Below are 22,496 nucleotides of genomic sequence, written 5' to 3' on the forward strand. Positions count from 1 at the left end.
CTGGCACACGAGTTACACAGCTTTCTGCAACTTGGTTATATTGTGCCCACTCCTATATTTGCTAAGTTCCCTTAGTGTGTTTGTACCCTTGTTTATGCTTTTCCTTAATTCTCAAGAAGCTCAAGTACAGATCAACCAAAAAAACCCAAACATGTCACATAAATTAATCTTGAGTTACTTTATTTTTCACAATAATAAAAAATAAATTAGTCATAAACAAAAATAGTTAACATTTTTTTCATCAAAGAGAAAATGTATACAATATGAAAAGGATGCTGTACAGTTCTGGTTCAGGTACATTGCCACAGATACATATTCCTGAACGAGTCAGAAAGCAATTATACTCTCCCCCTTTAATTCACTCAAGGAACTGGCTAATCAGAAAGTTTAGAAAATTGTATTATGGATTTACAGTATGACATATATACAAAAATATATATGTAATAACTGTGCTATAAAATTCCCTAAAAAGATGGGTTAGTATAATGAAAAAGCTGGACAAAATTTGAATGGTATATGTAAATAAATACATATTAGGTCCCTTTTAATTAAAATATCTGCCTATTCTAAATATTTGAAATATTTTGGTGCAGTGGCTTGTTCCACAGACACAGCTCAGAATTACATATTTCCCATAGACATCTTGTATTTACAAATAACAACAAAATAAGTTATAATAAAGTATATCCTTCTGCCAAAATCAATTATGAGGGTCAAGTAGACAATTTTATACATATTAAAAAAGGTTAAGAGTTTGTTTGTCTCCTGTCCTTCCTGATCCTTTCTGTAGATCCTGAGAGACTATCATGGGACTTCACAAGCTCGTATGTACCCAATCCCTGCCAAGGCCACTGGTCTCAGGAGACCCAAACAGCATGGAAAAACAAGTCAGGACAAGCAGCAGTGACTGTTGCTGAAAGGTCAATGATTCATCAGAATTAAGCTCCCCTCCTCTCCAGGTATGATGGTACTTATCTGTATCCAATTACACTACATAGGGATATATAAAATTGGGAACTTACTCTTCTGAACTTCTGGTTATTAAAAGCTGAGAAGCACAGAGCCAAATTCAGGTCTGCTATGAATTCTCTTAAATGGAATTTTCTCCCTTTCACCAGGTTTGAATTTTGCCCACATTTAAGTATTATAATGATTATAAGTTTGCTTTAAAATATTTTGAAAATGTTTAGTGGATGATTTTTCATTTCTGATGTAGAAATAATTATTTTACTCTGTTTTCTAAACAATGCCTAATTTCATCTCCCACAAACATTCTCTAAGTTCAGAAATAAAGTTTACCTTCATGTTCAAAATTTCATGTTTTGTGTTCCAATTACAAGCATGCACACAAATTATCTGTCCCATACAAAGAACAGCTCTTAAGAGACACTAAATCTCAAGAAAACCAGGTAAACACACAGCTTGTCCTTTGTGAGGACCATAACCCTTTTTCTTCAATAGATGTTACTTGTGAGAATAAAGGGCCACTACAGACTTCAACAGCTGTGCAGTCACAGGTTCACTGCACAGGAATTAATTCACTGTGTCCTTTACTACTATGCATTTAAAACTAGCCAACATGGATATGCACAGACACAACAATCCAGGGGCTGGCAGAAACACTCTTCTCTTAATAGTTGGGCTTATTTCCAACACAGATTCTTATAAACCAAAGGCCAGTTCAGGATTTTCAGTAATTCTGGCAAAATTTAATATTGTCATCCAAAGGATAAAGGGATGAAAATAAGATAAGAAGGAGAGGAGAAGCCTTGGTGTGGGTGTAAAAGGGATAGGCCAGGATGAGGATGGGGAAAAGCAAAGCCCTAAAACGCACCTTTTACTTCTTGCAGTGGTGCACACCACAAAGAGAGGAAGTGAAGCGTTTTCTTCAGGAAGACATAACCTCCCCTATATGAGCCATAGGCTGTTTGAGCACCTCCCTCCTTCCTCCCTCAGTGGTGACCACTGGCACTTTCTAGGATTACAGACTATATGACTGGTACAAAACTGCACCATATTGCCACAAAACTGGGATCTAAGCAATAACATTAATGTTAGACATTGCTTTATTCATACAGAAAGTTCTCCATTTGCTGAAGTATTGGGAAAAAAAAAGAGACGTTTATGTGAGTAATGAGGAAGACACCAGTTCTCTGTACAGGGATTCTGAGGTGGTCCTGGCACTGAGCCCATGGCCATCCAGTACGGGTGGATTCAGGGCTGGCAGGCTTGCAGCACACCCAAGTTTTCACTGCACTCCCCAGCACTGCCCTGCCTCCCAACAAGCCCTTCCCTCTTCAGAGCCCTGGGGCTGAAGGTCAGAGACATCAAAGCAAACACTAACTCTGTCTCATTGCTGGCTAAGTCAGACACATTCACAGGGTCACTCCTTCATGACAGGAGCAACCCTCATGCTTCCACATCATCCTCTGTGAGAAGAAGGGAGGACTCCATGAATTCGGTCTCTCAAACTTGGCATGCATTTGGTGCACACAAGGAGTTCTACCTACATATGCTTGAAGGTGACATTGCACAGGAGGTAGCAAACCCTGGTAAGTTGATAAACAACTGCACCAGGAATCCTCCATTCCAAAAGGAAAGTGCTTTGAGACACAGAGCCTGCTCCGGATGAAGCTGATTTTGGCCAGCCACATGTCTGTAAGACATGAAACTTTTATGCAGCTTTTACCCCGTAAACAGCTGGACTCTTTCAATAAAGTATCTAACTTACTCTGGTCTTCCTGGATTGTGTAAAGCACCTTCAAGGCAAGGAAGCATTTTTTTCCACTATCCTGCACGATTTTGACTGATGTCAGAAAAAGAAATGTCAGAAAAAGAAATAAAAACATTAAAAATCAGAAGTCTGCATAATTGATATTTGCAGTTGATAGTACGCATAATTTCTTACTTATACTGGTTTTATATCTCTAAGTAGCTCTAAGTCTACTACATTCATTAAGGCCACCTTTGACTTACAGAAAGTAAAGTCAGATCCTCTGCAGGCATCATACTAAGCTGGGGCACTGCTCCATTAGAACAAACACTTGCTATAGGCCCAATTTCAAAACTATGCTTTGTGAGATGGTGAAATCTTAGCACAGCACTTACTTTGTGCAGACAATATTAGTGTATCAAAGTGCTGATGAAAAGGGCTCTTTAGTTTATTTTGCAGGAACAACTATTTTAATAATGCTGGCACATGAGAAGAGATGATAAATTATTAAGTTCAGCAGCATTCTGGCACTTTCCTTACCTTTAGATGTTTAATTAGGTAAAACTGTATTTTTTAATCTGGTACATCTGAAAAATGTCTCTTTATTTAAAAAGTACAATTTGTATAACCATAGCTCACTACATTCAATTCACAAAGCTGTATACATTAGCTGTAATACAGAGTTATACTGCTATGTGTATGTATATATTATTTGATAGCTGTCACACTGTTTAGTTTAGTGGCAGCTTAACAGAACCTACAAGATGATCATCTTTGTAAAATAAGCTAATGGCCATATATTCCAGAGCAAAATAACAGATTTTATAAAATAGGAGGATCTGTCTATTTGCTGAGTCACTGATGGTCTCACAGCCAAAGTGTGTGTAAGAAGAATTTGTTCTATGACTGCAAACCTGATTCTCTCTGCATCTCATTTGCCTTGGGGTTTTCAGGAAGCCTTTTTATGGAACAGGTATTTCCCTCAAGCTGACAGGAAACACTTCCTTGGGACGAAAGAGACAACAGCAAAAATTATATAATGTATGTCAAGATTTGCTGCAATGAGATACACAGATGAAAATCTGTATTTAGAAGTACTGGATTCCAGAGCTGTTTACACTGCACTTTATCCATATCATTCTTTGGTCAAGAATCTAAGGAATATAATATGATAACAAAACTGTAAGCTATCTTCATGGATAAATCTTTGTAATACAAGGGAACAGGAGGACTGTAAAAGATTAATGAACTTGAATTAGAAGTTTCCTAATTAGATTTTCTGTTTCTAACAACTTTATATCTATTATTTACAGTGAAAAGGCCCAAGCCAAGGTGTACAGAAACAGCCAATGACATTATTGGCTGACATATGACAATTCAGAGTCACAAAGAATACCTTCAAATTTCAGGGGAAACACTTCTTCATTTCATGTAGCCAAATAGTAGTAGTTCATCATGTCCGAAATATATTTTCCAAGAGTGACCGAATCAAAACAGTCAAAAGTTTATCTCAATGCAACTTTTAGAGTACAGGAATTCCACCTTCCTGTGGCTCTCAGCACACAAACTGATGTAACTGGTACCACACCCAGCAACCTTCGCCTCACAGCACTCCATTCCCTTGCCACATCATCTCCATCAAAGTAGTAAGAAGAAAAGGATACACAATGAGGCTCAAACCTGGCTCTGCATCAGTAGCAGGATACCTAAACCACATCTCTGGGAGTGACTGAACATAGATTATTACAGCTGTTTTACAACTCAGACATCAGGCACCTTAGGAACAGATGCATAGATGGGCAGTTACAAGCAATATGCTGTAATAAACAGCTGAATAAGCAGAGGTGTTTATTTTTTCCCCCTCAGCCTTATGTACACATTTGAAAGACCTCTCAAGTAAAGGCTAGAGAACATGCAGATAATGCAAAATCTCATCTGCACTGCATAGTACACTATTTGCTTTTAGCAAGTCTCAAGGCTGAGTACATTGCAGAAATGAAAAATCACCACTTAAATTCAGCTCTAAGTCTGCAGCCATTCTTGAGTAATAGAAAAGGAGTGGTATGAATAGATCTGTGCAATGAAACATTGAGTAAAAAAAGACAAGTATGTTCTAATAACTGATCAAAACCTGAAGAATGCCAATAGCTAAGATCCTCTTTTTACAGATACTCAGCTACTACACTCATACTGCTGCCTGATACCAAGAGTAACAGACTGCTATAAGGCACACAGGCCTCTATTCTTTGGTGGTTGTTTCAGAAACTGGTGACTTATCCAGACTAGGTCTGGACAAAGTACTTTGGTTTGGTAGTTGTTAAACAATAGTGCAGAGACAAGAATTAGGCAAGATCCCAGTTCTGAAATAAGTCCCTACAGAAAAGAGGCCTCACCAATGGAAACAATCACTTTTTATACCAGCAAAGGCTCTTCACCTTTCTGGTTAACCTGTCTCACTGACAGCTGCAGTTGTTAAAGACTTAAAGGGCTAGACACTAGTGTCACTCTGGTAGGTACTGTATTTTAAAATCCATACAAAATTATAAAAGTGTATCTTCATGAGTTTATGAATTAAATATAAAGGCACCTTCTGGCAGTCAATATATATTTGCTGCCAAAGGACAGGACGTTAGCTAAAAGTACAACTGAGAGACCTTAACAGTGACTGATTTATTATGAATGGACTGAAGTAGTTAGAAATATATGTTAGAGTGCTAAGAAACTGATGATAAATAGTTTTCAAGGGTCTGGTTCTTTGGGAAGTCATTTTTCTCATGCACATGTTTCATTGATTTAGTCATCTAACTTAAGGCAGTCCAAAATACCAAGTAAAAGTAAGCACTCAGAAAATAATGGAGCAGCTGCATCCATACTGGTCAGTTATCTCCAGTAATTGCCTGCAATTGATTTTAGTTTTCATTAATTTCACAATCTTAAGGCCAGTATGTTCCTTAAATAATTATCTGATGAGCAGGTGCAAATCACAGTATCATTAAAAATGAATGCTTAAAAAAAGTCATGATTTTACAACAAACATCTTAAAAGAGATAACTGCACAATTACTGTAACTGAAAGGGTGTGAGATTTAACCATAGTCTTGATGCACTCAGCAATATAAACCCCATCTCTAAGAAGCTACAATTGCTGCAGTCAAAGCAGTAGCACTGTTGAAGCTCCATGTGAAGAGTGCCATTGCTGCTCTGAGCAGAGCAGTATTTGTTATCTACGCCCCAGGAACCCCGACTGTCTGTTTGCCACACGGGTACAGGATGCACAACAGGCTGTTTTGTAATAGGTGTACACACAGAGCCGGGCCTGGACCACCACATTACAGTTGTAGTATTTATCCTTGCAGTTCTCATCTGCGGAGAGAAAGGAAGAGAGAAGAAACTAAAAAAATGTACTAGAGCAACAAATAAACAATTCCCTTCCTTTTACTATGTAAAATCCCTTGGACCTGTATTTAAACACTCATTGTCAGGTCAAAACAGGTTATCTATACAAATAAGACAGACTATTTAAGATTTCATATAAAGATACATAAAGCATGGAAGAAATGTACCTATCCCCATTTCCCCAGGGTTTTTATGTTATATTAAAGTATGTTGAATAATTCTCAACTGAAAATTGTTGGAGAACATTCAGAGTTAAAGCTGTTTCTAAATTCTTGCATCTTTCTCTTCCTAGCCATTCTCATTACTATAAAAATCAAATCTGTATGAGATGAATGACTAATTCCAATGCAAATTAAGTGTATCTGTGTATTTACTACATACAAAAGCAAATTGCTTAATTGCACTTAGTATCTTAATTTAATGTTCTTGGTTCTTATAGAACCTGTTACCAGAATACAGTATATATGATCCTTTTTTTTGTTTTAAATACTCTTCCAAGAGAAACGTTGGAGAATGCAAGGAGGCTGCAGAAAAACACCCTGTATGTACCATTTTCACAGAAGCAGATCTCTCACATTCTCAGCAACTTCAAGAGTAAGCCAGTTTCTTACTCATTACAAGGAAAACATTTTTATTGGAAACCTACTTTTAAAGCACAGAAAAGAGCTCTATTTTGTATAAAAATGAAACTCTGAACTCGATTAAAAAAATATGCTATTAAAGCCGCTGCAAGACTATAAAATAACTTCTCCACTAGATGGAGTTCCACAGTTAAAACAGAAGTTTCCTCTGCCTCACCTATTTCAGGGACACAATCCTGTGTATTACAGGGTTCCTTCTCTTCAGGTTTGAGCTGTGGATCACACTGAGTACTGGCTGCCATGTCATCTGACAGACATCGCACCTCCCGAACCCGAAATCCTCCTTCACAGGATTTGGAACACTGAAACAATTAAGCTGAAGTTCATGAAGACCATAGGAGATGTGTAATTACAGAAAGAAAAAAAAGGGAACCTTGAAGCCAGACCCAGCTATCACTGCAGCCTTTTATCAACTTCACCCTATTGGTTTTTATTTTCTACCTATGAAGCTCTTAATACACAGGTAAAACTTTGTTAAAGATTCCCAAACATTTTTGACTTTAGGAGCAACAACTGGATAAATAAATGTAGTGGGTGCTGTGCAACTGAAAGTAAGCTAGGATAGCTCCCTTTCTGAATTTATTACTTAGCATCTTGCTTCTTCAATTAGTCAGGTTGTTCTCTCTCATTTAGACATATCTCCCAAATCTACTCGTTCCACAGTGTTCACATTTCCTGCTTTAAGAACTTAATTCACTGAACTTTACTACTTGACTGCCCTGCCCTCCACTGTTCCTTCTGCCATTTATATAAAAGCAGGAATAATTTTAATTGCCTTTTTTTTTTCTAGCACTCAATTATTTTTCACTTCTTGCAGCACAATGATTTTACTAAGCGTTAGAAGTTTCTTTGAATTTCTAAAGGAAATATTTCTGTGCTCCTTAAGGGTCTGTGATGAAGCCAGAGACTTTTGTACTTGCTTGTTGTGGTATTTTTAAAGCAAATTATTACACATTTCTGCCCATACTGAAGCAAATCCCCACTGACCAAGGATTTTGCCTGATTGAGGTCTCTGAGATTTGGCTCACTGTCCAGTTTAATGTAATGCTCAAAAACTTAATTAAACCTGGGTCATTTACAATTAAAACCTTAATAGCCCAAAACTAGTAAGAATGTTTTCTTTCTGACTTTTTTGGCATAACTATTTCTTTTCTTAACATTGCATAAACAACTTATCATGATCATAAAATCATATATTGCAAAAAACTAACCAAAGTATTCTCAATATTATATTTTTAACTGCTTTTTCATCTTTAAGTACAACCCTTACCCGCATTTGAAAGGGCAGCCATGTGCAGCAGTAACAGAACATGGTTTTTTATAGTTACTCCTGTTACATGCCTGTATAGAATACTGGAATTATTCCACATCCAGCCATAAGAACTTCAGGTTTGCAGAGATCTTAAGCACATCACACCTCACACAAACCATTCTGAGCTGCATCCACATTGCAGAGCTGCCACTGGGAATGTGACTTAAGGCTCGACAAAGGGGCCGAGTTACTGCATCTGATACGATGTCATCTCGTCCTGAGATGACAATGGACTTCCTGATTTTTGTTTAGGACAAAAATGTTGGCGTTTTTTTGGGTTTTTTTTGGTTGGGTTTTTTTTGTTTTGATTTTTTTTTGTTTTGTTTTTGTTTGTTTTTTTTTGTAAAAAAACCCAATAAACTATGTCAGATATAGGAAATTATAGAAAGATAAGATGAAACCAAAGCATTTTGTGGTGAATGTAGCTGGTCCACTTCCAGGGGAAACTGAAGATGCAAGAAGTTGTACAATACATTTTCTCTCAGAGAAGTTCTAAGTCTTACAGTGAAGAGTCTACAGTAAAATATTATGATAAAACTGACTCTAAAAAATGAATACATCCTTCATTCTTTATTAAATCCTCCTTAATTTTAATGAAACTAGAGATCTGAAAGGAACTTCTAAGTGCACCACATTGTCTCACTGTAAGGGCCAAATCAACTTTACAAAACAGGAAGATTCTATGAAGAAGAGATCAGCGATAAAATGACAACTGTGTAGTGTCTCTTTTCTGGTCAAGATACTTCCTAAATTTTCTAAGCTCCACTGGGTAAAGAGTATGCTTTCTTTTTATTATCATTCCTGTGCAAAATTAAATCAATTTAAGGATTGATGGTTGTATCCAAATGGTGTTCTCTTTCAATATAAACAGAAAAAGATGTATCAAACCAAGTACAAATACAGGAAAACACGATAGACTTACTGTGCTCCATTCTGTATGAAACCACTTAGATCCACATGGTTTGAGGTAGCAGGATTGCTGGCTGGGAGGTTTTTCCAAATGTGAACATTCATAGGGGTTCAAAATATCAAAATTACCTTCAGTTTTCCTAACACAAATTACTTCTCTCTGTTGAGTTCCACTACCACATTCAGTAGAGCACTGCATCAGAGACCAAAAAAAGTGGGGAAATCTGTTATTCTCCTCATGTCCTTCAACTTGTTTACAAAGTAATATGTTTCTCCTCATCACATGGTACCACAGACTCAAACCATATGTCTAATTATCTTTATGAAGAAGACATATGACTCTAAGTGTATTTCTGGAAAAATCTTAAAGTGTAGTTTTACCTGTAGCTACAAAAAGGAACTGGTATTTATTTTTCTAATCAGAAGAGAAGTGTAACTCCCTTTCTCCATAAATAGTGTTACTGCTTCTTGCTGAAGCAGGATCATATGTGCTGCACTGAACTCTGGAGGGTTATAAGGTCAGAGCACAGTTTTGCAGCTTTACAAAGCCTTACATTCTGTGCTGGTTTTAGAAAATGCCTTGATCTGCCAGGGTGTTATTTTCATGTTTGCAAGTATCTATGTGATGTAGTGTTGGTTCCAGATCTGAAAAGTGAATTTGACTCGCTTGGATTCCTACTGCCCATTTAAAGGTTAAGTAAACACACAATACTGTTTCTGGCACTTGTAGAAAGGTTTTTAGAAGATGATTACAGGAACATATTTGTTTCTATGTTGCATAAAGGACTATGATTTTAAGAAGGCTTTTTCCAGCCTAAACCAATCAAATATTTCTAACACTGGGGATTTTGTTGGTATCTTTGGTAGAGTTTACAATCCCTTTACCAGATTCCCACAAAACTCTTGAGCTGATTGAAGAACCTTAAGATAAATGCACCCAAATAAATTCTACAGGAAGTACAGTAACTGCACATTTTTTTAACACAGAACCTCTCAGTTACTGCTGTCTTTTAATGGTTCCTCCTACAGACAGTATCTGAACACCCCACCTTAGCCCCTGCTCTGCCCTACTGACTGGTCTCATTTTGCTATTAAAAGCCAGAACTTGTCTGGTAGAATTGATGTTGTCAGACATTGCTTTCGGGTCAGTAAAGACTTTGTACCCTTGTGTGCATGAAACAATTCAATTCCATGCAAAAAAAGAAGGGGAATTAAAAGAACAGTCAGGATGCTCTGACTGAACACCTCTCCAGGGCAGCAAAAATGGGTAGAGAGTTCCTGTTCACCATCTGGAGAAGTCTGAGTAACATGGCCTAGATTTCATCTGTTATTAGAACTGCAGAAAAAGATTTTTTAAATTTGAATTTGTTATTATTCTTACACATATTCTTATACACAATAATTATCACTTACACTTGAAAGCATTAGCATAGTAGTAGCCCTGTAATCTCCCCCTTAGCTGCACCAGTTTAATTTCCAGCTCCTTATCTCCTGGAAGGACCGTGGGATCTGCAGTGCAGCGAGTTAACAGCACAGCTCCACAAGTGCTGGCACCAGCAGCCCCAAAGGCTCTCCAGGCTATGCCAGAGCCTACACAAAGGGACATAAATGCCTGGGGCATGAGCCAACAGCTTCTGAAATGCCTTTGTGCCTGACAGCAGAAATGTTTATTTGGAACATGAAGGACTACTAGATGTGAATAAAGGGAAGAATCTACTTCGAGGAAAGAGCATCAGTATAGAGGCCACTAATCAAAATTTGTCCTTTTTGCCTATTGTAATGACTTTCAGCACAACAATACCAAAGCTAACTTTCTGATGTAGCCACTGTTTTTTGCCTTACCTGTTGGAAATTCCATATACATAAAAATGCATAGGTAAGTATCTTCCTGCATTTAAGCATGATCACAAAGGCTCTACTTTAGAAGTTGCAAACCTGTCACCTGAACATGCTAAGCAGCATTCTGTCATCATTCATTTCATAAATACATAGGGTTAGTAGATGAAAAATAGAAAATGAAGATAGAGAGGAGGAGAAGAACAAAATCTTTTTTTTTAATCAAAGTAAAAAAACCCAGCAGATGCTGAAAAGTACTGAACATCAACTCAGTAAAATACAGGAAAAAATGCCAAATACTCTAGAGAGATGAAGAAATACCTTATGGCACACATATTCATTGCATAAAACCACAAGTTTAAAAGTAAAATACCAGTAGAAAAGCAGCAGATATGTTAGATACAGAACTTGGCTTACCTGTGTCCAGCCCCCCGCAAACCACTCCGCTTTCCCAGTGCAGGGCCCGTTATTACAGGGAGTTGTTTCCGAGGGTCTGTTGTTGCCACAGCCCTCCAGAGGCAAACTGCTGACATGGTTGGTCATGCAAACCACGGAGCGCGTGCGGATCCCGTCCCCGCACTCTGCAGAGCACTGCGAGCAAGAGACACGACACGGTCACCTGTGTGCTCCCCAGACTGCACAACGAAATGACAAGCAACAGTCATGGAAGGCAATCACTTATACAAAGTCAATTATTTTTACTTGTAATTCAGCTGTAGCAAATTGTCTTACAGCATCATACTTCTGAAAACACTACTAGTAGTACCTGTCTTTACAGTCAAAAATGAAAGAATTAGCTAAGAAAGGAATCTCGTTTTACAGTTTTTGCAAGCTTTGTTACTTTTCCTTTCTTCCTCCTGTCCATAAATTCTTTAAGTTTTAATTTTATTCATCTTTTTTCACCCTAATTAAAAGCTCTGAGAATGGATAATTTCAATAAAAGGCAGCAGTCCTATTTCAGCCTTTGACTTGTTCACTGAGTTTCTCCTTCAACCATGCAAGCTATCAGCCAAGTGGCTCTCACACTGGCTGAAAGGACAAGGTTAGGAAGACTCACAGGGCTGTGGCACTGGGAGTAAAGTGACTGCACAGTACATCCTGGAACTTTTGCATATAACAACTTGACAGAGTCTGACAGCACAGTAAAGTAGGAAAATACAAATTTTTTTGACAGCTGGTTTCAAAAGATTCAAGTAAATTCTCAGTAAACAACTGTGGCAACCACTAGTTAGTTACTGCCCAGCCTGTTTCAACTGTAAGTTTTTAATTAGTTTTAGAAGAGGTGGCCATGTCCATTCAATGTTGCCTTTTAATGATAAGGCTTTCCAGTAACTAATGTTTACCATTCTCAAAAGTACACTGCTAAATTCTGAAAGCTCTTCCTAAACAGTGATATGCAAATTCTTATGTCACATATTCAGAGACAGTATGGATGTCATCCACAAATCACAGGATAAATTCCATTTATGCCCTTAGAGTTTGCTCTTTCATCTACTGCAGGAGGAAAGTCTCTGATATTTCACTGTCCTAAGCAGCACCAAGCTACTGACATTTAAAAAACAGAAACATGCCGAGGAAATAAGAAATTCTCGTGTTTGATGTTCCTTTGTTGCTTAATTATTTCTTAATCTTCCCTTTTGTTTTCTGTTAAAATGCATTTGGCATTTCATGTCTAGACCATTAACATAAAAGAAAAACCTTTGTGCATATCTTTGAAAGGTATGTATATAACACAAGTTAAACAAAGCAATTATATTACCCATGCAAAGAAAACCACATATAAATATGTAATATATGGGAGAAAAAGAAGCATTTGATTGCAATTTCAGATTTTATTTTTAACATACAATGTAATTAGGAGAAACTGTGTATTACTTCCACAAGGAGAACTACATTCCTTGTGAATAAATATAACTCTGCATTGGAACATTTTTTAAATTATATTGAGTAAGAATGAGTCAAAAAACTGGTAATGAGACACAAAGTCGACCATTAACCTGATTTAGCTGCCATTGGTAACAGTGTCAGGGTTCACTGCCAGTAGTCAGCTGCAAAACTGCAGATGCCACGACAACACCATTATTAACAAGACCAACCAAAGAGTCACTCATCTTCTCGAGAGAGACCAGTGATTGAAAATACTGTTGGTTGCAAACTGCTCTTTATTCACTTGTGCAGAGGAACACTGGTTACTTGTGTGAAACATGTAGTCATGTTACATTTATTTCACAGATACAGAATAGAAAACCACTTTTCCTATCAGCAAGTTGATTCCTTTCACAAGATGTTCAAATAGAATAGCAAAGATTTACTGAAATGGAATACCTAGAAAACTAAAGAAGTGATTCAACTCTTTAGAAGCAATTTTTCTAACAAAGTACAATTTTTGAAAAACTAGAAATTCAGGTTTCTTCCTCCATCTGCAAGATCAAATAATTAAGCTTCTCTTAAATGATGCCTAGAAGTAACCTAATGAGCCTTTTTTGCTGGTGGTGCACTACAAAATTTTCCCCTTTCATACAGGTATGTAAAATAGATTTACCTGCTCAGCAAACCGTTTTCATGGCTAAGGAGGCTTTTTCAAAGTAAAGCAGCAAAATCTTGAAAATACAAGAATGATGTAAATTGTGCTAGTAGTGAACACTTTCCTGTTCATATAAACTACAACATCCATTTCAGACAGGCCACTCCCAGGTGAGCTGAGCCCCACGCTGTGGCTCCCACTCAAACCTACCGTGCTGAAATCAATTCTGTGGCTGTTCCCATTCCATCTCAGCAAGTATGTTCAATTACATTAAGCAGAGAGAACGATGCATGTGCTCTGCAAATACTTTTCTTATTGCTAACTAATTTTCATTTGACAATCTAGTTTACTTTTCTGCTTTGCAAATAGAGCTGGGAACAAATTTAGTCCGTAAAGTCATCCAGAAAATCTCCCTAGTCTTACCTTTTAAATGATTATGTTATGAACTAGGCTTGCATATCAAATAACAGAGGAAATACCAAATGGGAAGGTATAGGGTTGTTCCACTCTCTGCTGCAAGATTTTACTACAGATTAACTACCCTCTAAGGATTTACAAAGCAAACTTAAACCTGAATGTTTCACATTATGTATTTGTTTTTTCATGTTTTTATCTCCTTTTCAGCAAAAATCTTCTGTGTGAAGACCATGGATTTCCAAAGTCCAAGGCATCCATTATGCAGAGAGCTGCATAATGAATCCTCTCCCCTTGGTTTTTCCAACTGACACGCCCATTACTTTCAATTTGGTGCCATTGATTTGTTGCATTAGTACACAGTAACTGCCATAACCTAACATTGTGAAACATGAGGAACTTTCACAAGCTGCAGCTTTATTCTGGTCCTATTATTAAAGATATTTTGTTTCACAGTCTTGTTTTAATTGGCAGAAATTCCTCAGAAACCTCTGTCTGTGTTTTAAGGAGTCTGCCATTTTTCCTCTTCCTGAGGTCCTTCCCTCATGAGTTCAATTTCAGAAGCTTTCCATACCCATTAAAAACCAAAAATAAAACCCCTCATTCAGGGCTCTGATAGGTGTCAGAAAACAACTGAGCAGCAGTCCAGGAAAATAAGGCAAGTTCCTGCAAACTTGGAAAACTTGTAAGTGGAAGCCTGAATTTTGTCACAGCTACAAGGCAAGGGTAGAGCAAAAAAAATCCCTTTTAGCAGTGACAGTTCCCCTTCACTGATGTGCCAGCCCTACTCATTACCCTTAACTGGGGCAACAGCCCACAGGAAAGTGGCAACAGGAAGTCTCCTGGGCTTCCAGAGTCCTTTCACCCAGGCCTCAGCATCACTGCTAACCTTAATTCAACTTTTAAGTAACAAACAATTGTAGAATACCCCATTTGTGCAGGACTTCTGTTTACCATACTTTTAACCTTCATCACCTTAATTATTCCCCACAAGATAGTATAGATTTTTATCAGTCATCCTGCTGATGTTACACTACTGCAAAAAATAAAAATGAAGATCTATGTTTCAAATACATCTGTAAAACTCCTAAACATTATGTGACCTACTCTGAGAAAATCCATTTCAGAAGGGATTCTAGACAGATAATGTAACCTTTGTTTTTCCAATAATATACTCAGAATTGTATTTCAGAAGACCACTTCTGCCACAGTTCCAAGACTGGGGCAGATTTTCAAAGGACATAAACTCACTGAGAGCAGCCTTTTCTTAAAAAAGAAAAAAAAAATTAAAAGAGAGTGTAGGAAAAAAAATCCTTTTGCATTGTCAAAACATTTTCTGATACCTAGATTTAAATTGTTTCCCTTAGAGTGCACCTATGCATACAGCAGGTGCTGGGTCAGTTCAGCAGTTCCATGGCATCCTTCCAAGCTAACAATACCAATGCCCTCTCAAGTAATTACCAGCAGGGAAGAGACTTCTTCACTGCTCTGGCTCACACCATAACCCCCTCTGGAGAGCTGCCAGCACTGCTCAGGGCCTGAGTGCACCAGCACATTGTAGCCTCACCTGGGCCCCAGCCACGCCTTGCTCATGGCCCAGATCTCCCTTTAACCTTGGCCCTGCTCCACCAGTCCTTGTCTGGGCTTCCTCGGAGAGGTGCCTTTTCCCAGCCACAGCCTGCACTTCCATGATCCCCCCTCTTGGGCTCACTCTGCAGCTGGACCCTGGGGCTGCCTCATTCCCACAGGCCTGCCCCAGGATCACTGGGCTGGGTCCGACCCTGAGCTCTGTCACTGAATGGACTTCCCAGCTTGACCGTGCACCTGCCTCATCACCGGGATCTTGCCTGATAACGTGGCCCCTGTTTTGCCCCTGCGTGCCATCCTCCCTGCAACACTGGGCCACAGGTAAAGCCAGGCAGGCTTTAGGGGCTGAACTGGGGCAAAGCAAGGCCAGGTCTACAGAAGGAAACACAAATCTGTGTAGACCTTGGCCACCCTTCTATCAAAACCCTCCTGGCTGTATGTTCCATTGCAAATTATGAAGTGAGTTACATATTTACACATAAAGAATGCAAACCTTCTATTTCCATATGAATCCCACATGAAATGAAAAGGGGTATTTTATCTTGTTTTCATTTTATACTAAAACAAATAAACAGTGATAATAAAAAATAATGAACTCTTGCACAAACTTAATGGTGATTTTTCTTTTTTTCCCCAAGATTCAGGAGATTTTAAGTGAAGTATTCAGATTTAAATAACAAGCAGTGAAAGACGAGTGTAAGCCACAATATTCATTGGTGGTTCCACATTTGACTGGTCAAAAAACCCACCTGAAGCTTTTAGGCAATGTTTAGAATTGAGAGGAATAAAACATTGATTTTTATGAAGTTCTCCTTTTACTACAGTTCACTTGCAGAAGATTATTACAGAAGCATTGCTGTTACTCCTTTTAATGAAGAGTGAAATCCAGAGCATGTGTTTGGTTTGTTTTGATTATGTTCCCTGACGTGCAGCATTTTTTTCTTTCTTCCCAAGATTTTATTTTGGCCGCAGAATCTCATTAACATCTAAGAATTGTTTGTATTTTGGCTTCTCTTCTAAGTAGGCTCCAAACATAAAATGAGAAACAAATGAACAGAGGAGATGGCAATGAGGAATAAACAAAAATGCAGGAGGGGAATGCTCCAGTTAGCTGGAAGGAAACATTGGTGAGTCTCCCATTGCTGTAAATCAGGACAATGCAGTTTCCCGCTCCTGACCCATAGGAGAAGTAAACTTTCCAGCAATTAGAGCTGTCAAAGAATCAGTCATGTGAAATGTTTGCAAGAATCTCATCTGCTCCCATCAATCCCATTTTGTTTCTAAGTTCAGTAAGGTTCACCAGATTTACTCTACTGATTAATGGATGCTGTTTGGTGGAACTCTGCTGTTTTAATGCACTATGACATCTTTAGAGAATTATGAGACAGGAAGCAATCTTTCTACAAATGCACATAAAAATATCTCAAAAGTTTGTCCAGACTCTCTATAGGCAAAAGAGGTTAAAGATCATGGAGAAGTCAAAGCCATGAAACTTAAGTTAATTCTCTCATTTATGCTCAAGATAGAGCAATAAATGCAAAGACAGGCACAGACAAAGCAAGACCAGTCTCACTTTGCTACTACAGACTTTTAACCTGTAATCTTTTCCATTGAAATGGGTAAAAATTTCTGCTTCTCTCAAGACTGAGCCTGCAGGATATCAGTATATGGTGTTTAGACCTACTTCCCATACAAGGAACAAGAGTATATACTTTTCAGAAAAGAAGTGTTTGTTTCCCAAGAATGAATTACTTTCCCTCCTTCCTTTCCAGTGTGCATATGGTGGCCACACACCTCTTGAGCTTTGCAGGAAAAGTATTTGTGTAACACACACACAATGGACTCTGAAACCTGTTTATCAAAATATCACAAATCAAGAGCTGTATTGCCTTAGGAACACGAAAGGGTTTTTAATTACATATATAAAAATTCAGTGTGTGCAGAAACCAACACCAAGGAGGTCAATGCCATGGGGCCAAACAGGTGGCCCATAAAAAACATAATTACGTCGTGGGAAAACAAGACTGGGGAACACAGCAAGAAGGTAACCAAGTTACAGGCTAAAGCAACATACGGCCCACCCTGGGACAGAAACACAACTCCTACACACAAATTTGTGTGTGCTCTGCAGCTTTTAAAGTGCTCTTTTTATGCTATATTGCTGAAGTTACATTTAGGGAAATGTAAATATAAAATTCAGAACCACAGAAACTGTTAATGATAATATAGGTAACTAGCATGATTTTTGCATCAATTAAGACTTTGCAAGGTTTCAGCAAAATAAGAAAACACAAGATCTTTTCAACATTCCTAAATTACACCATGTTCTTTTCTTAAAACAATGTTAAAGAATACCCTTGTCAAATTTTGCACAAATACGTACTACAGTTATCAAATCCTGAAATTGAACATCTGTTGCCAGCAAAGACAACTGTAATTTTTACGTTGCTCTGCTTTTTTCTTGCTGTTACGCTAGTTAACCAAGGCTATATTGTAATGGACCATGCATCCCATCAATCCAGACAGGGAAGGCTGATCTATCCCTTGCTGAAAGAGGAAGTACGTGCCTAACCAGTATCTGACAGGCTCCTGGAAATCTCTACTTGCTGCATGTGCAACTGTACACATGTACACTGCAGAGTGGGTTCAGAGAAGGCCTTCTCTTACAGCTGTAACTAAGTTTGAACTCAACCATTTCAAAGTTCCAGAAGTTATGATAAGTTCTTTTACCTCTTATTTCTAGGCACGGCTGAAATGTCAAAATACAATGGGAAAGACTGTTCTGTGGTATTTCCAGCTGGGACTTGAAGTAGGCATGTAATAAATCTCACAAAGAAGGTCTGTTCTTTTGAGATTTTCACCACAGTTTTGCAGACTCAAGAGGTTTGAACAAGGTTTTTTAAAGCATTTGAACTTTTGGCTGCTTATCTGAACCATTTGTGGCTGCTCATCGCTGATCTATGCTTATTGCTGAAGTGTGGTTTGGCTTAAAGTACTTTTTAAGGAATTGTTTGAGGAAATGACACATGCAAAGCCCATACACCTGGGAATGCCCATTTTCTAGCCCATGACAGAATTCTTCTCTTGTTTTTTAATAGAAACACACTTCTCTACAAAGAAAGAGAGACTTCTGCTCCTAAGACACAGCCCTTCCAAGGTTCAAGATGAAAGCTAATGGCCAAAGGACTTTGCAAAGCTGTTCACTGCCCCTGTATTTCACTGCCTGCCACTGGAATCACTGCCACTTAGTGTCAGAACATCAGAGTTATGAGGTATGTGTAAATCTTAGGAGATCTTGCATATTCCACCTCAAATCTACTTTTTTCCTGAAATAAGCTGTTTCTTACATCCTCTTTGTGAATCAAACTCCAAACCCACTCCTGGCAGAAGTGATGGTGAATAATGCCAACTACAGTAGCAAGCATTTGGAAGAAATTAATCTGTACACTTATATAAACTGAGAAGGTAACAAAATCCATTCTTTACTCTCCAGCCCTAAAAAGTTTGTGGTAAGAAAAAAACTCCAACATTTTCCACACTACCTGCTTCACTTCTACGTCTCATTTAACACGTTTAAGTAAGCATAATAACATTCTACAGTTATAACCTTCAGCTCAAAAGCTGCTTTTAATTCTGCAGAGGACAAAATATGAGTGTAGAGTAATGAAGAGAATGGTGCTAGAGTTTTCACTGCGATGTCTGTGCTTTATGTGGTAGAACTGCACTGGGTGATAGCAGTTGGGCCAAATGATGTCTTTGAGGGTAGAATGGATTTAACAGCATTGTACAAAGAACAGATCTATAAGCAAAAAAAAAAAAAGCAGAAATAAAAATAGCACTGCCATTTCCCTACAGCAAAATCTTTGCCCTTTGGACTAATACCTCTGCTTCTCCTGGTATTGTTCTGTCCACTGTATGCAAGAGCACACACAGGAAAAAAAAGTCACACCACCACAGATTTAGCAGTCTATATTTTTGCCTTCTTTAAAAAACCTATTTGAGTTGTCTAAGGGCTGAAAATTTTGCAGACTTTAAAGCAAGATCTGCCTTTTTCTGTGTTCTGTGACACAGCAGGTCCCTGCCCTACTTGTGAAGTTCCTGCTCCATCTCTGCATCTAAACCATGTGGGGAAAATCTTCTGAGTGTCCAAATGAATGCACAACTGTGAGCCTGACACTCCTGGCTTTCAGAGGTACTACTACCACAAAGTGATCTAAACAATGAAATCATGAAGTTATGAATGTAATTTTACAGCTTCACTGACAGATTACATTGCTTGTCAAAGCAAAGGGAGATGTAACCGGGATTTTACAGACTGAAGGCTGAACTTGTCTATAGATTAAACTGATACACAAACACCCACAAGAGGGACCAAAACACCAGGCTTTTCTTAGCCCATGTTTGTAAGCCTCTTAATGAAAGCATATAAATATCACACTGAACAACAACTCTGAGCCCAATCATGAAATAACTTAAATTATGACTGGTTTTATTGCTTTCATGCAGAGAATCTGACTCACTGGAAGAAAATTAACCCCAACACCCACATTCACAAAACACAAGAGCCTGAATCAAGCCTGCCTGAGTTTATGAGGTTGTTCCCCTCTTTTCACACCTATAAGATAATTCGTTTATGGCTTGAACTTAAACCCAGACATCAGGCCTCAAATCTGTATCCCTCAAAAAAACAGTGGGAAAATTTTTAAGAGTCTGAATCGTGAGACTCAGAACTAAGCAAAGAAGAATAATAAATCTCAGCACACTCAATATTTTGGAAAGTTCAGATTCAGAGCCAATTCTAAGTCTGGATGTTTGGCCATATACCCACATGCTTGCCCTTTCTATGTATTCTTATATCTAAACACAAACTCAAGAAGCCCTTGGGATCATTATTTTTTTGTTTGCTTTTGCATGTTTAAAAGACCAAGAATAAACATGGAAAATAAGATTACTCCTTTTATGGCTGTACAGATTAATATTTTTTAATTCTGATGCTCTTGTTTTAGAAGGTTTGGCAGGATAAAGATACTGGGAAGCCTTACCCTGTCACTCCATTCTGTGAGGAACCAGCTCTTGGCACAGGGGCCCATGTCGCAGTTCTCGATGTCATTTGGCCGCAGCTTCATGTTACATTCCTCATCATCGACAATGTCCCCAAGGTTGCTGACACACTTCACATCTCGAGTCCTCTGCCCCACTCCACAAGGCACTGAACACTGTAACAAAAGGGAGGTTGCATCAGGACTCTGTGCAGTGGTTTTCCAGGGAGCTGGGACCATACAGCTCATTCACTCCTGCTAAGACATCTTTCTGGGTAGGAAACTGATTGTCATAGTCAAGCAGGGATTTACTGAACTAAGATTTGCTTATTTCCAAGGCTTTTAATATTCCACTTGTTTTAAACAAAACCAAATTGATATTTGATTGGTGATACCTGGAAGAAAATTCATGTTCTTTCTGAGGTTTTCTGCCCCAAATGAATGGATCCTACTCACTGAGGTCCACTCTGTCCTGATCTGCCACTCGCTGCAGATCTTGAGCTGGCAGGTGCTGGTTGTGTCCGGTTTCTCCAGGTGCTGGCAGCGGTACTGCTGCACTGTCAGGGTGCGGTTGGCGTAGATCTGCCGGCACAGGATCTGGCGGTGCTGCATTCCGAGCCCACAGGTTTTGCTGCACTCAGACCACTCCCCTATATCCCAGCTGAAGTGAAAAAAAAGGGAATCTTTGTTCCACAAAGAATTTTGACCACCGATCTTAACAAAACTGGAATGACATGATTCTGATGCTGGTCCAGAATCCTATAAAATCACACTTTGGTCTCTGTGTGTGCAACAATCCCTTAGGAGGCACCATCGCATACCTGTGTACACAGCCTTCCTGCAGAGGTTGGTAATAATGAGCATGGCTACAGATTACACAGTTCATGGTCTCAAGACATATTACAAAAGTTACTCAAGCCTGTAATAGCTGCTTGGTTTTTGGAAGGATCTATCTGTAATATATATTAGTGCTCTACGGACACTTCCCAAAAGTTTAAGATGTGCTGCATAAAAGTTGTCTGCAGCAAAGGCTCTAAAAAAGGTCAATAACACAAAAATCATGAAACCCATCCAGGCATTCATTCATCAGTAAAACTGAAATAGTAGATGATAAGCAATGAACAAATGTAATTAATTTTAGAGATTGAAAAAATCTCTAGATATATTCTTCTCATTCCAAAATTTCACTGTATCTATTTAGTCACCTTTGTATAAATACATGATTTTCAATTTTTTCTTTACAAGCATGAAGACAGACACACACCTAAAGGAAGTATCTGAACTGTTTACACATTTTATTTCAGAACTCTTGTGGATAGCAAGCGAAATCTCTGCACTTAAATATTTACATTTCTTTCTTTGTACTCCTGATACTATCCTGAATGAATATGAATTGTTAGAATGAAAAAGGTGAGGAAAATGCTTCTGGTGAGAGAAGACATCTCCAGGAAAATGACTTCAGAAGTTCCTGAGTATCTAATATGCACTAGGAAATTGCTCATCAGATATCTCTGAGCCCGTAAGGGCACTTACACCACTAGAAACTTCCATGGGATAAGGAGTGAACATTTGCTGCTCAGAAGAGAACTGGAGAGTATAACCCCAAGAGAGACAGAAAATTGACCTAAAACAAAGTTGCTGTAATGGCAACTGGGTTTAACCCTTTTCTCTTCTTGGTATACACCCTGGATGAAAAGTCCTTCTGGTTGTTTTTTTAATTTTTATTTATTTTTAAATTTTTGAATATTTAAAACAAGTTGCTCGGCCAATTGCAATTTGCAGTTTCCCAATAGCAAGCGTGATTTCAGAAGGAAACCACACCTGAGCTGGTTGTTATCAGTGTGCTGGAAACAAGGACCACCACCTCAGAACCAGTCTTGGAGCCGAAGAACTACTCAATTCAGGGAAGAGAGGTGAATGTACAAGGGGGCTGTTGTGAGCACTGTCTCATCTTTAAATAATGACAATATATGGCCACTATAGCACACTGATCTCATGTGGAGTGACAGGACCTACAGAGCCTCTTCTTTAGACAGGCATATGCAGAAGCCTCTCAGTTGAGAAAAATGTACCCACAGAGACCACACAGAACAATCACACCCATTTTGAGAAACTGCTACACCTAC

At 38.4% G+C, this 22,496-nt stretch overlaps 1 protein-coding gene across 7 annotated transcripts in view; it reads right to left on the reverse strand.

The window, feature by feature from the left end:
• Positions 1 to 163: 163 nt before the first annotated feature.
• THSD4 (thrombospondin type 1 domain containing 4) overlaps positions 164 to 22,496 on the reverse strand; it is a 279,213-nt gene continuing 256,880 nt past the window's right edge. For all 7 annotated transcript variants that reach the window (XM_069026195.1, XM_069026199.1, XM_069026194.1 and 4 more), the window contains 6 exons: positions 20,827 to 21,031; positions 20,374 to 20,547; positions 11,224 to 11,397; positions 8,984 to 9,163; positions 6,907 to 7,051; positions 164 to 6,075 (listed from right to left, as the gene is read on the reverse strand). In XM_069026195.1, coding sequence (XP_068882296.1) covers positions 5,933 to 6,075; positions 6,907 to 7,051; positions 8,984 to 9,163; positions 11,224 to 11,397; positions 20,374 to 20,547; positions 20,827 to 21,031 — 1,021 coding nt within the window. In that variant the 3' untranslated portion in view covers positions 164 to 5,932. The remainder of the gene's footprint in view (positions 6,076 to 6,906; positions 7,052 to 8,983; positions 9,164 to 11,223; positions 11,398 to 20,373; positions 20,548 to 20,826; positions 21,032 to 22,496) is intronic.

Source organism: Aphelocoma coerulescens, chromosome 10 (genome assembly GCF_041296385.1).
Source record: "Aphelocoma coerulescens isolate FSJ_1873_10779 chromosome 10, UR_Acoe_1.0, whole genome shotgun sequence".
NCBI classification, from domain to species: Eukaryota; Metazoa; Chordata; class Aves; order Passeriformes; family Corvidae; genus Aphelocoma; species Aphelocoma coerulescens.